Source organism: Eubalaena glacialis, chromosome 15, assembly GCF_028564815.1.
Source record: "Eubalaena glacialis isolate mEubGla1 chromosome 15, mEubGla1.1.hap2.+ XY, whole genome shotgun sequence".
NCBI lineage: Eukaryota > Metazoa > Chordata > Mammalia > Artiodactyla > Balaenidae > Eubalaena > Eubalaena glacialis.
Genome location: NC_083730.1, coordinates 1113992 through 1126329, shown reverse-complemented (window position 1 = coordinate 1126329; position 12338 = coordinate 1113992). Strand labels below are relative to the sequence as shown.

At 61.0% G+C, this 12338-nt stretch overlaps 1 protein-coding gene across 5 annotated transcripts in view; it reads left to right on the top strand.

Moving 5' to 3' along the window:
• The window catches only part of NFATC1 (nuclear factor of activated T cells 1), a 103759-nt gene that overhangs the window by 37672 nt on the left and 53749 nt on the right, over positions 1–12338 (top strand). For all 5 annotated transcript variants that reach the window (XR_009697318.1, XM_061169090.1, XM_061169088.1 and 2 more), the window contains exons 4-6: positions 5160–5362; positions 7233–7405; positions 9038–9178. Coding sequence is in view for 4 of the 5 variants with exons in the window: in XM_061169090.1 (XP_061025073.1) it covers positions 5160–5362; positions 7233–7405; positions 9038–9178 (517 nt within the window). In the remaining variant the exon portion in view is untranslated. The remainder of the gene's footprint in view (positions 1–5159; positions 5363–7232; positions 7406–9037; positions 9179–12338) is intronic.

Genomic DNA, 12338 nt, shown 5'->3' with positions numbered 1-12338 from the left:
ACCCCTTCTCCTGCTGTGCTTTGCAGACGGCTCTGTCTCTGGGGGGCGCTCTGGATTGGGGGGGTGCTGGCTCCCTGAGCGCTGCCCCTGCCCAGCACGCAGCTGGGGAGCCGCGAGCACCCCGCCTGCACACTCGAGGGTGGGGCGGCGCCGTCTCGCCGAGCCGGGCTTCCAGTCTCCTTCTCTTCCACGGGTCCACGGGACGCTGGGCTCTGGTCAGCACAGGTGGCCAGCTCGGCCCTGCTGTGGGCCGGGCCCTGCCCAGCGGGACTCATGATCGTGCCGTGGCTGGCCGTGGTGGCCGTCCCCTCAGCAGCAGCAGGTGCCCGGGCAGGGCTGTCCCGACGGCAGGCCGGTGACCGTCGCGTGGACGTGTGGGTGTCTGGCAGGCAGTGCCCTCGGCCCACACAGCGCCTCCGTCAGCCCTCGTCCGGACCCTGCCCGAGGCCGCCCTTTGGGCGCTGGTGATAAACACCAAGGGCCAGGCCCTCTGCCCGCCCCGTATGCCTGGGGGGTGGCCACTGCCCCCGTCCGTCGTGCAGTGTTTCCAGTGAGTTCAGAGAGGCCGTCCCAGGGAAGGAGGGCTCGGGAGCACAGCCTTGGCCCTGCCCGCCTGAGGTCTGGTCTGCTGTGAGCTGACCGCATGCCCTGGGCCCGTCCTCCCTCCTGGGCCGTGGGGGGCAGGGGGCGCCCTGTTGGGGAAAGCTCTCCTGTGGTTTTGGAGACCGAAAGCTCACACGACGCAGTCTCTTAAGTTAATCCAGTACTGGGAAAATTGGGGTTGAAAAAAGTGGAACCAGCTTGTGAGCTGGATTTTTTCCTTCCTGCAGAGTTCCTTTGGGTATTGTGTAAAGATGCAAATTTTACATCTGGGTTAAATGCATGATTTCCCTTTAAATTGCCTGCTGCGTTGTGCACAAGGATCTCTTGCTCGGTGTATGTTTGTACCATCTCGAAACTTAGTGGAAAGTAATTTCCCTCAATTAACTGGTCCTTTGTACGACGCTCCTGCCACTGTGGGCTTGCGCTGTGGGAATTTCAGCACCGAGTAAATTTGGCCTCAGTCATTCCCTCCGCCCGTCATCCTGCCGTGCAAGTGTGAAGGTGAGCATAGCAGCTAAAACCAAACATTTTTATGTGTAGGAAACTCACCAGGCCTTACACCTTGAAAATGGAATAGCACATTTTGTTTAGTTTAGGTTGAAGCAAAGAGAGGTCATTGTTATGACAGGTAATTTTATAAATATTATTTTGACAGATAGTAGAACATGCCAGGGGCAGAAAACCCATGCAGTGGAACATGTGAAGTATTTAAATTACTTCTCTTAAAATGAACTTCATGTTTTAAATAATAGATGTTTACCTTCCGGGTTAAACCTTAAATATTCCCATTTTCACTGAAATGGCATGTTTTTAAAAAGGCAAAGTTATTCCCACAGTCCGCTGCATCCTACGTGCCGTCAGAGCAGGGCCCCAGTGTGAGTCCCGTGGGATTTGAAATTGTCATTTTCAAATCGTCTGACCCCGGCCAGGCCATGTGCCGGCCTGGGTGCTGGGAGGAATATACGCCTTGGCCACGCAAGAGACAGTCTTAGCCAAAGACTCATTTACATATTCTTGTATTAAATGTCACAAAATGGAATACTAAGAGGCAAAATTTGTTCCTTCATCAGTCTCTGATTTTATTTTTACATTTCCTGTTTTAAAAATGTAGGTCAAGTCCAGCACAGAGTACAGGTTTCTTAGGAGGTTCGTTAAATTGTCAAAAGACTGGACTCATGCTCCCCAGCAGGGAGAAGTTGGGTGGACCCGGCAAGCTGGTCCTGGTCCCCCCCCCCCAACTGAACTCTGTGTGTGTAGAGATGCTCATGTGTCCACACAGGAAAAAAGCTCTTCAGTTCAAACAGGAGAGGCATCTTGTTTCTGCAGAATTAAGCCACGTTAGCAGGACCCACCTTGAAATGAGCATCGGGAGCTGGGTGGCTCCTGGCGGGTTCTCTGTGTGACGGCCTTAGAGCAGGAAAGGCTCTGCACTGGCCTTGAGGGAGGCACAGCAGGCCAGGACGACAGCGAGTGGACGGGCGGGTCTCTCAGTAAACTAGATGCTTCCGCCAGTTCTCTGCTCGCCATGGCCACTCGGGTTCAGCCGCAGGCCTGAGACCGACTCCCCTCCTCTGTGCACATGCCCGTCAGACACTCATCTGGTCCATATGGGCCAGACACCTGTGGGTCAGGATGATGAAAGCTCGATTATTTTAATAGGAAAGAACCACTTTGAATTTGAGCACATCCATGGGTGCTTGGAACCACGTCACAGATGAAAACGATAAAAATAGGGAGCCTGACGCATGAAACTCCTGCTGCCAGCCAGGAAATAAGATCTTCCCAACCAGCTAGAGAATTCCAGAGCAAGTCTGGAGAGCGTGTGTGTGTGTGTGTGTGCGCATGTGTGCGTGTGTCTGAGTGTGAATGTGCATGTGTGTCGGTGTGTGCCGCGTGTGCGTCCGTGCACACCTGTCCTACATGGAGCTCCTCCTCGTCTCCAGAAAATCTCAAGGGTGACGTTCAGAACCCCTGGAGCCACTCCACAGCCTGCGACAAACACGGGCTGTTAACTATTAATCGGGTGCTACAGAATGCTCCGGAGATGTCCACAGACACCGGACACCCGTGGTGAGCTCGTGTGGGAGCCTCAGCGCTGCTGGACGTTCACCTGAAGCTGTAAATTCATTCATCGGGGGCTGCTGTCTCCTGTCCACAGCTGCGACACCATGCAGACCCCGTTGGCCGGGAGATGGGGCGGGGTGGAAGGAGCCGCTGACCCTGCGGGGGCCCCGCCCTAATAAGGCGCCACCAGCGGCCTGGCGCCCAGGCACATCCTTCCCGGGGGCCCCAAGTGGGTGGCGCGTGGGCCCTGGCACCCTGCTTGCTGAGTGCCTGTGAGTCTCCCGTGAACGGCCTGGCATTGTTTGGGACTGTCTTCTGAGCTCTGAAAATTTACACGTGGCTTCATCTCGTAATTAAGTGAAGTCGGCGCAGTGCTGGGTCTTGGTGAGCGCGGCCTTGATGAACGGTTCGCTGCTGACTTGAGCCACACTGGAAACAGCAGGCGCTCGCTTCTCTGGGTTGAAGAGACATTTGTTCCCAAATGCAGGGATGGAGGAGAGCTCGGGGAGGCCGCAGTGGGGGGGACAGGGCGGACACTGCTAACTGGATGTCGTAGAAAGAAATGGAGAAGCAGCCAGGGCAGCATATAGTGAGTTCTCCGCAAGGAAGACAGAGAGCGGGACACCCAGGCCAGAGAAAGCGCTCAGCGCCCAGCACTGGACCTTCCAGCGAAATTCCGACTTATTCGTCTGGACGGAGCTTCAGCTTCCATTCTAACATCCCAACTTGGAAAAATGACCCATAGAGACGGAAGCAGGATCTCGGTCACCGCGGTCAGCTGCAGCCCGACCGGAGGTTTCCCGTTTCTTCAGGTCACTGACGCATGCCCCTCTTGTGCTCCCTCGGTCACCTGGCAGTCTGGCCCTTTGCGCTGTGCCCCGTCCCCCTCCGTGTCCTGAGCCAGTGCGGCTTGGAAGGTCTTGGTCATCCAGCCTGAGCTTCTTCCCTGTGGGCTGTGACGTGACCGTCAGGGCGCCTTCCCACAGGGCAGAGACGGAGCCCGGACGGGGCTCACGGGGCGCGTGGACCCGACCACAACCCCACTGCGGGGCTGGTTCTTCCGTGGCTTCCGCTCGGCCGCAGGGCTGGGAGGGGCTCCCGACCCCTGAGAATCCCGCGGGGGAGCAGGCGGGTCCGGGGCCTGCAGGTGGCCTCGTTGGCACTGACGTTCCAGGGTCTCTGCTGCTGTGGAAGCAGTGACAGCGCTCTGGGGGACGGCACTAGTTTGGCCCATCAGACTGTGTTACAGTTGCTACCTGTTGTCAGAGCGGCTAAAATTAGTCCAGGGAGAACGTGACCACAACGCAAGAAGCAGCACGGCTGTGCTGACTGAGCCTTTCTGCTCGTGGGGCTGCCCCTCCCGCGGGGCTCCTGCATCGGGACCCATGGGGGCTCTGGCTGGACGCAGGTCGCCTGCCTCTGCAGGAGGAGGGGGTGAGCCCCAGGGGTCCTGTGGAAGCTGCCTGCTTGCTTCAGGATTTGCATCTTGAGTACAGTCAGCTGTGACCTGGACAGAAAAGGCGAGTCAAGTTCAGTTCTGAAAAGGACTCACCCTGAGGGAGGCAGCAGCTGGAGGTGCAGGGGCACGAGGAGGGCTCTGACCTGCGCCCATGGTGGTCGGCCCAGCTGCGGCCAGTGTAGGTCCTGAAATGCGGGAGCAGCGCTCTCCTGTGGGCTCCTCGTGCACGATGGGCTCATTCCGGTTCTGGGGCCCGAGTCTCACTGGGTTTCGTGCCCACACACAGTGTCTTCAAGACTGTGCGCCCAGCTGGCCCGCCCACACGATCGGAACGGCCACGCGCGGCCCCCCGCCACCCCCCGTGTTGGGTCTGATGCTGGTGGCAGACGGGCCACGACCTGGGGCTCCCCGCAGCCGGGCCAGGGGCGCCTGCAACGGGCACCAGGGCAGCACGTAGCCACCACCTGCCAAGCCAGGCAAAAAAGGGCCGATGCTGTTTGTGTCTTGTTTGCAAGCATCCTGTTTGCTGCTTCGGACTGGACTGAGCAGGGGAAAGTGGATGGTGTCCTCTTGGGCGAGTGTCTGAATTCATCAGGGGAGGCTTGTGCGGAGGGCTTGGCACTGGCCCAGCTTCGGGTGGGGCCCCACGAGCTGCCGTGTCGCCCGCGCGTGGGCAGAGGGGTGGCCTGAGGAGGAGGCAGTGGCCCGGAGGGACCGGCTCTGCTTCCCATCTGCCCCTCCTGCGGGCCCCCGTCGCTGCCCCGGACACGGGGCACGTGTGCTCCTGGGATGCAGGTACACGCGTGCGGGTGTGCACTGCACGTCTGTGTGCGTGTGTTCCAGCGTGGGCAGCCAAGTGTTCAGAACCGACTGCGGAGCAGAGGCCCCAGACTTTGGGGCACGAGGCGCAGGAGGGGCGGGGGGACCAGCCTCGGCCCGCGCACGCTCCCCTCTGCACCAGCCTCTGCGCGAGGAGCACGGTGGGTCCGGGCGTCGGCGCGGCGCTCACAGGCCTGTCCCCCTCTCTCCCCAGCTGCACGGCTACATGGAGAGCGAGCCGCTCACCCTGCAGCTGTTCATCGGGACAGCGGATGACCGGCTGCTGAGGCCCCATGCCTTCTACCAGGTGCACCGGATCACGGGCAAGACCGTCTCCACCACCAGCCACGAGGCCATCCTCTCCAACACCAAGGTCCTGGAAATCCCGCTGCTGCCGGAGAACAACATGCGTGCGATGTAAGCCGCGGCCTCGGGGGCTCAGGGGGGCGCTTGCATGCCTGCATCTCTCCCCACATTTCCACAGCTCAGGGGCCCTGGGTGCCCTGGGCTTAACACCTCGGTAAACTTTACAAATATTTATGACAACGGATTTGTTTCTTCCTAGGGTTTCAGCCCCTGTGCATGTTGCCACTAAAACTAAGTATCTCAGTTCACAGCTGTCAGTACTTCCTCCATGTGTGAACGTGGCACCCATTTATTTCTGTGAATGCACTGTGGAAGTTAGGGCCATGGTTAAAAGGCAAACATTGAAACATTAAAGAGACCAGTATGTCTGGGTCGTATTTTCACCGAGGGTTTCTGCATCTCCGATGTGACCAGCTGTGCAGGTCAGATCTGACTCAGTAGTTTAGAGGTGAATTGGTTAACAAGCTGCAGGGTAATCTTCTCGTGTCCAAGAAGGGCCTGTGTTCGTGGCTTCCTGAACTGAGTGACTGTGCATTTCACTCCTGAGCTGTGAATGCAGCAGAGAGAGGGGACATGGTTGTCCCACAGGACTTACCTTCTCCTGGGGGCCTCTGGGACGGGGGGGCGTAAGGCAGGAATTCATTAGCATGGGGGGCCTGTTGGAGAGTTCAGGGGCGAGTGTCTGCGGGGGGCGGCACGGAAGCCGAGAGCTGACCCTGCAGGAAGGCAGCAAGTGCAAAGGCCCCAAGGCAGGAGTGAGTTTGGGGCGTCCGTGGGGTAGCGAGGAGCCCAGGGCTGTGGCTGGTGAGGGAGAGGGTGCGGAAGCCACATCGTGTAGAGCTTTGTGTGGGATTTTGATAAGTTATTTGTAACTCATAAACCCTCTAAGTCAAAAACAAAGCGAGAGACTTCCCTGGTGGCGCAGCGGTTAAGAATCCGCCTGCCAATGCAGGGGACACGGGTTCAAGCCCTGGTCCGGGAAGATCCCACATGCCATGGAGCAACTAAGCCTGTGAGCCACAACTACTGAGCCCATGAGCCACAACTACTGAGCCCACGCATGGCAACTACTGAAGCCCACACGCCTAGAGCCCGTGCTCACAAAAAAAAAAAAAAAAAAAGAAAGGGAAGGTCTTCTGTCCATGTTGGCTTTTCATGGATTTGGGGGAATTCTTTCTAAATCCTTGGGTTTGCTTCAAGAGCTGTAATCACAGTTCCCTCGGACCAGGGCAGATGATTTGAGAGAACTGCTGGTTCCTTCAGTGGCAGCTGTTCCTTCGGTGGCTGCATTTACCAAAATACCATCCAACCCAGAGACGGTGTAGACACCACGGGACTGGGACTGGCCCGGGCTCCAGGGCCAGGGCTTCCCTGCTGCTGCTCTGGGCTGGGCTGTGGTCCTGACCTAGAGGCATCATGCAGCCTCATTTCCTTAGCTTCTGACAGAGGGAAAGGGCTGGTTTCCATCTGATGAATGACGCCTGGATTGTTCTGCTGGAGTCTGGTGTTGAATGGAACTGTTAAGTTAAATGAAATTAAGTGAAATCATATGAGGCCCTAGAAGACTCAGGATCCTGAATTAAGGGGGACGCTGCCAGAATCTTAAGTGGAAGGAGGTTTTCGGAGCCGCCGGGGGAGCCTTCCTTTGGACGCCGCGTCCTGCACTGGGGCGTCCACGCGAGCCCAGGGCAGTGGGGCTGGGGCTTCTGGAGCCCTGAGCGTGTGGCAGCTCTGCCTGCTTGGGACCTGGGCGCCTGAGGCCGGGGCTGGCTCGTCTCCCGCTGCCTCGGCCCCAGCTCACTTGACGGGTGGGTGTCTGGCCGCCCCGGCCCCTGGGCAGGGCCGCAAAGACCCTTCGGTGAGTGGTCGCCTGGGATGGGGCGGGGGTCCGGGGCTGAGCGTAGACTCTTGTTTCCGGCAGCATCGACTGCGCCGGGATCCTGAAGCTCAGAAACTCTGACATCGAGCTCCGCAAGGGGGAGACGGACATCGGGAGGAAGAACACGCGGGTGAGGCTGGTCTTCCGCGTCCACGTCCCGCAGCCCAACGGCCGGACGCTGTCGCTGCAGGTCGCCTCCAACCCCATCGAGTGCTGTGAGTGCCGCCCCTCCCTGCCTCCAGCCCCTGCCGCAGGCTTCCTTGCCAGTAGCACCTTGGTTCTCGTGCGCACAGCCTCTGAGCTGTGCTCGCCCCACCCGACATCCGCGCCTTCCTGCGCAGTCACGGACACACCTGCACCCTGGCCAGGGCGCCCGCAGCTCCTGTGCGTGCGTGGTGTGAGGACTACCGCCGACTCCCGGCACCTGCAGGAGGGCGTGAGAGGGAAAGGAAGTTTGTCCCGAAGTACCGAGATGTTTGCGGTGACCGAATTTGGCTTAATCCCCGCACGTTTCAGGGAACTTGAGAAAGTGGCATTTTGGCCTTGAAATCTGTTGGATTGAAGGGACCTAAATTTGCAAGCCTGCCCGTAACTCAGGCCTCTGTCCCCGGTGGCGCTGGGTTCACTGCCCTCGGTGTGCGTGGACAGGCCCAGGTGGTGAGATGCTTCTGGCTTGGATGCTCCTGACCACTCAGCTCCTCCGGGAGCTGGGACAGCCGAGGCCTGGGGTCAGCTACCTCTTGCAGTGACTTTGCTCGTTTTTGTTAGCAAGTTGGGCGACCAGTTCAGCTCCGTACGGAAACCCCCCAGTGCCCGCCCCCGACCCGGCATCCGGACCCGAGGGGGACCAGACTCTCCACTGGCCACTGCCCCAGCGAGAGCCTTTCCACCCACCCTCCTCCTCTCATCTCTGAAGCACCGCCCCTCCCCACCGGTGTGGGCTGTCTCAGGATACCCCCGACCTCGCGGCTCAGCCGCCCACCCGTCTCGGTGGGAACGTCCTGGTTTGGTTCCTTGGCCTCCGACCTGAGCGTCGGCCAGACCTCGGCGACGGGGCATCCTCCCACCGCAGCCCCTTCTCTGCCGTGTGGTCTTCGCCTCCTTCCCACCCCTGCCCCCTGCTCCTGTGGACCCTCACGTCCAGTCTCTAGAAGTCCATCCCCAGGCCCTGGGGTCTGCCACAGATGGCTCTGCCTTCCTGCCCTGTGGTCCCCTCCCCGTGAGATGGAGCGGGACCCTCCCTCTCGGGTCCCCTGGTTGTTGGGTGACCGTGTCAGGACGCCTGGCTCGGCCTCACCCCCTGCTCCTGCCAGACTTCTGCCGCCTCCTGCGTCTGGTCCTCTGCCCGTCCCACCCTCCCCGACAGCCTGAGCTCGGCCGCCTGTGGCCCACCAGCCCCTAAGCCAGAGCCCGCTTCGGATGGGTCCCCACGTCCCACCCCCTAGCTGGGGGCGCCTGCCCTGGTGTCTCCCTGCTGCTCCCGGCGGGCGGGCCGTGTCCTCTCCATCAGCAGCAGGACTCCCCGCGGCTTCCGCAGGCCCCTGCCACGGGCAGTCAGTCACCCTAGCGGAGCGCGTTCACTGGCTCACACACGCGCGTGTGCACGCTCTCCGCCGAGAGGCGAGCTTCTGCACGTGGACAAGTCAGAGGCGCGGCTGCCTTCCGTGTCCCTCCACCCCGGAGTAAGGCTGTGAAGACACGGACCCCGAGTGGCCACTCTCTGTTCTGTGAACCAGGGACGGGCCGCACTGCTCACCCAGGAACCCTGTGAAAGCAGGGCCGCCCCCAGGAGGGCCTAGCACAGGGGCCTGGGCGTCTCACTCCCGTTGCTCTCCTGCCCCACACAGCCCAGCGCTCGGCCCAGGAGCTGCCCCTCGTGGAGAAGCAGAGCGCGGCCAGCGGCCCCGTCCTCGGCGGGAAGAGGATGGTCCTGTCCGGCCACAACTTTCTGCAGGACTCCAAGGTCATTTTCGTGGAGAAAGCACCAGGTATCTTCTTTTAAAACCGACATCGAGCCCTTGCTGTTTGGGCGCCGGCGGAGGTTGGCTGGCAGGAGGTGGGCGCGGGCGGCCACGGGTGCAGCGCACAGTCCTGGGCCACTGCACGCGGTGCCGGCCGTAGAGGGGCTGCAGGTGCGGGGCCTCCAGGAGGCTGTGCTCTGCTGAGGGGCGGCCCCGCGTCTGCCTGGCTAGCGGGCGCCTCCCTCGTGGGCTCAGACCAGCTCCTGCTGCCGGGCCTGCCCGTGCGGACGCGTCTTCTCGTTTCTCAGAACCACAGACCGTCCGAGGGAGGCGCCCGGGCACGGAGCGGCCACGGTAGCCGAGCGGAACCCCACTGGGGCCCGGAGACCTTGCTGCACCCCCGTGGCACCCTTCAGGCCCTCGCCCTTGTCAGCACAGAACCCCAGGGTGCAAAGGCAGATGCTATTGTTCTCTTAGTGACGGTGGCCTCTGGGCCGCTGCGTGCGTGTGTGCACGCCTGTGTGGGCCTCTGCACGTGTGCTCGGGAACGGGGGCTGCAGGTTTGAAGGGGAGGGTCTCCTCCCTCTGGTGTCTGGGGAACCAGGCAACGAGTCTCTCGCTGTGCTGCAGGGGAGACGCAGGGGCGGCACGGCTCCTGCCCCGGGATGCCGGCCCGACCACGTGGCCACGTGGCAATAAGGGGAGCGTGTGGACCTTCTGTCTCTCTCAGACTCCGGAGTTTGTTTTTGGGGTGGGTTCCTTGCAGGGGGCTGGCCCCCAGGCTGGGGAGGGGGCTCCTGTGGGGTCCGGGCCTGCTGCCTTGTTCCTCTCCTTCCCTTTCCCAGTCACGGTTCCCCCCCACGAGCACCGGAGCAGGGCTCATGCTGATTACCGCAAACCGCGGAGGCACTCAGCCTCCGTAATGGGGTTGATTTTGTACAGTTTGCCAGAAACTTAAGTACTTCAGTCAAAATGGGCTTAAAAGTCTCTCACGTTTAACTTGTTCTGCCTGTACGATCATGCGTGTGATTGGAAACTGTTTTAGACAATGGAGCAAACCCGACCAAGTACAATGGTAGGGGAGGAATTTGTGTTCCCCGAAAGCCCCTCTTTGGAGGAGGTGAATTCTGAAATAATTTAAGCTTCTGTGCTTTAGATGTGTGCACATGCGCAGTGCGTGTGGGGGGGGTGGGGGGGGAGCCCAGGCCCGGTGCTGGGCCTTCACCGCATCCTCACCGCGCACAGAGACGTCTGTGGTGGGAACCAGCCAGCGCCCCTCGCTGTTTCCTCGGCCCGTGAGCTCCGACTTTGACCTTGGTGCCAGGATGGGACTGTGAGACGTCTCCTGACCCCCTCGGCTTGTCGTGGGTGCCCGTGGGGCTCCTAGGTTGGCGTGGCTTACCGCGGCCCGGTCACGGGGCCTTCACAGCGGCCACCCATCTGCAGGTGGGAGCCGAGTCCTCGGATGTCTGGCCGTCGTCCTCACGTGGCCTCCCGGGCCGCCCCGGCCCCCGTGCCGGCTGAGTGGCGCCGTCGCTCGCTGTCACGTCGGGGCCCGTCCCCAGCCCGCTCGCCCCTGCAGCGGCTCTGCGTCTGGCAGGCAGAAGGCGAGAAAGCAGCAAGTGGGTGGAGACCAGACATCCCGTGAGCACGGTGTGACAAGGGAGACGTAAAGAGGCGGCTGTGCGTCCTGTCACGTCGTGCTCGTGTCCAAACAGGGCTGTTGGCACGTTGGCGCGCATACTCGTGCCCGTTCTGTGTCTGCAGGAGGGGGCAGGTGTCCACACGCTCTCCGCCTCTGCCGTCATCCTCAGTAGAGTGCACACCGATGCTGCCTGGCCGGCTGAAGTGTCACTGGGCTTCTCTTGGTTGATTTGTGGGGGGAGAAACCACTTAAGTCCATTTAGATTCAAAGCCTAATCGTCCTCTAGGCTTGCGAGGAGGCCGCCTGGTCTGCTCGAAGGTTCTTTCACTCCCTGGTTGGTGGCAGCGAGGCCGGCGCGCACAGTGAGCCTGGTCTCTGGCGCCGCTGGACGTGGGCAGGGGGCCCCGTGGCAGCCGCTGCAGGAGCAAGACTGTAGCTGCCGTGAACGTCGCCACGTCAGGCGCCAGGGGAGCCGAGCTCCGCGTCACCATGTCCCCTCGGCTGCACCAGGCCGCACTCGGAGCGTCCTCAGTGTTTCGGGGTTCCTCCTGGCTGAGGCCCCGCCGTCACCTGTGTCCTCATCGTGGTGACCGAGCAGGGTCCCCGAAGGAGGACGGCCCTCGGGATGTAGGAGCAAAGCCGCTTCTGTGGACGAGGGGCCTGTCACAAAGAGCCGTGGACCAGCCACGCTCAGCTCTGGCTGCATCAGTGACAGAACCTTCCGGAACGTCCTGTGATTCTTCTGAGGTCTTTGTGTCCAGCAAGAGGCTGCAGGGCCTGGCCTTCAAGGTGGACAGCTGTGGCCTCCGCGTCAGATGACACCTCCCACGGTGGCCATGTGTGTGCGTGGACACCGGCACAGGCTCACATAGGGGGTGCGGCAGGTGCAGGACGCCATGGCAGGGCCACTTGCAGGAAGTGAGATGCTGTGCCCCGTCTCCCACTGAAGATCTGGGTGTCTCTCTTCAGACCTGTGCATGGGGGACAAATCTGTACACATGCGTGAATATTTGAAGCAGCCTGACAAATATATGAGAACACAGAGAGAGCGCCCATGTGGAGGTGAACTGCCTCTTCTGGAGACAGGAGAGAGGAAGGCTTCAGAGGTTTCGTTGCCATGAACGTTACCAGGTTCTTGATGCCGATGCTGAAAGTCCCCGCTGTGTGCAGCCCCGGCCTGTTCTCTGCAATTCCTGGAAACTGTGTGAAGCCCGTTTTGGCTTCTTCTGCTGCACGACAGACCTCACCAGAACGTGGCGGCTTCAACAAACAACAGTGTTTGCCGGCCCTCGCGTGTGGCCGGATGCAGCCGCGGCCCCCGGGTCTCCTCCGCAAGGCGCCGGCCACCCTCCATGGGCGCCAGGCCTCCTCAAGGCCCAGACTCAGAGGGGCCGCACCGCACTGGGGCTCACCAGGTCCCAGCCTGCCCAGACTCGGGAGTAGGACACCCAGGGTGTAGACGTGGAGGGTCATCGGGCACAGCGTGACCGCCTGCCACACGACTAGACCACCTCCTTGTCAAACCTCCTACTAAGGCCCCAA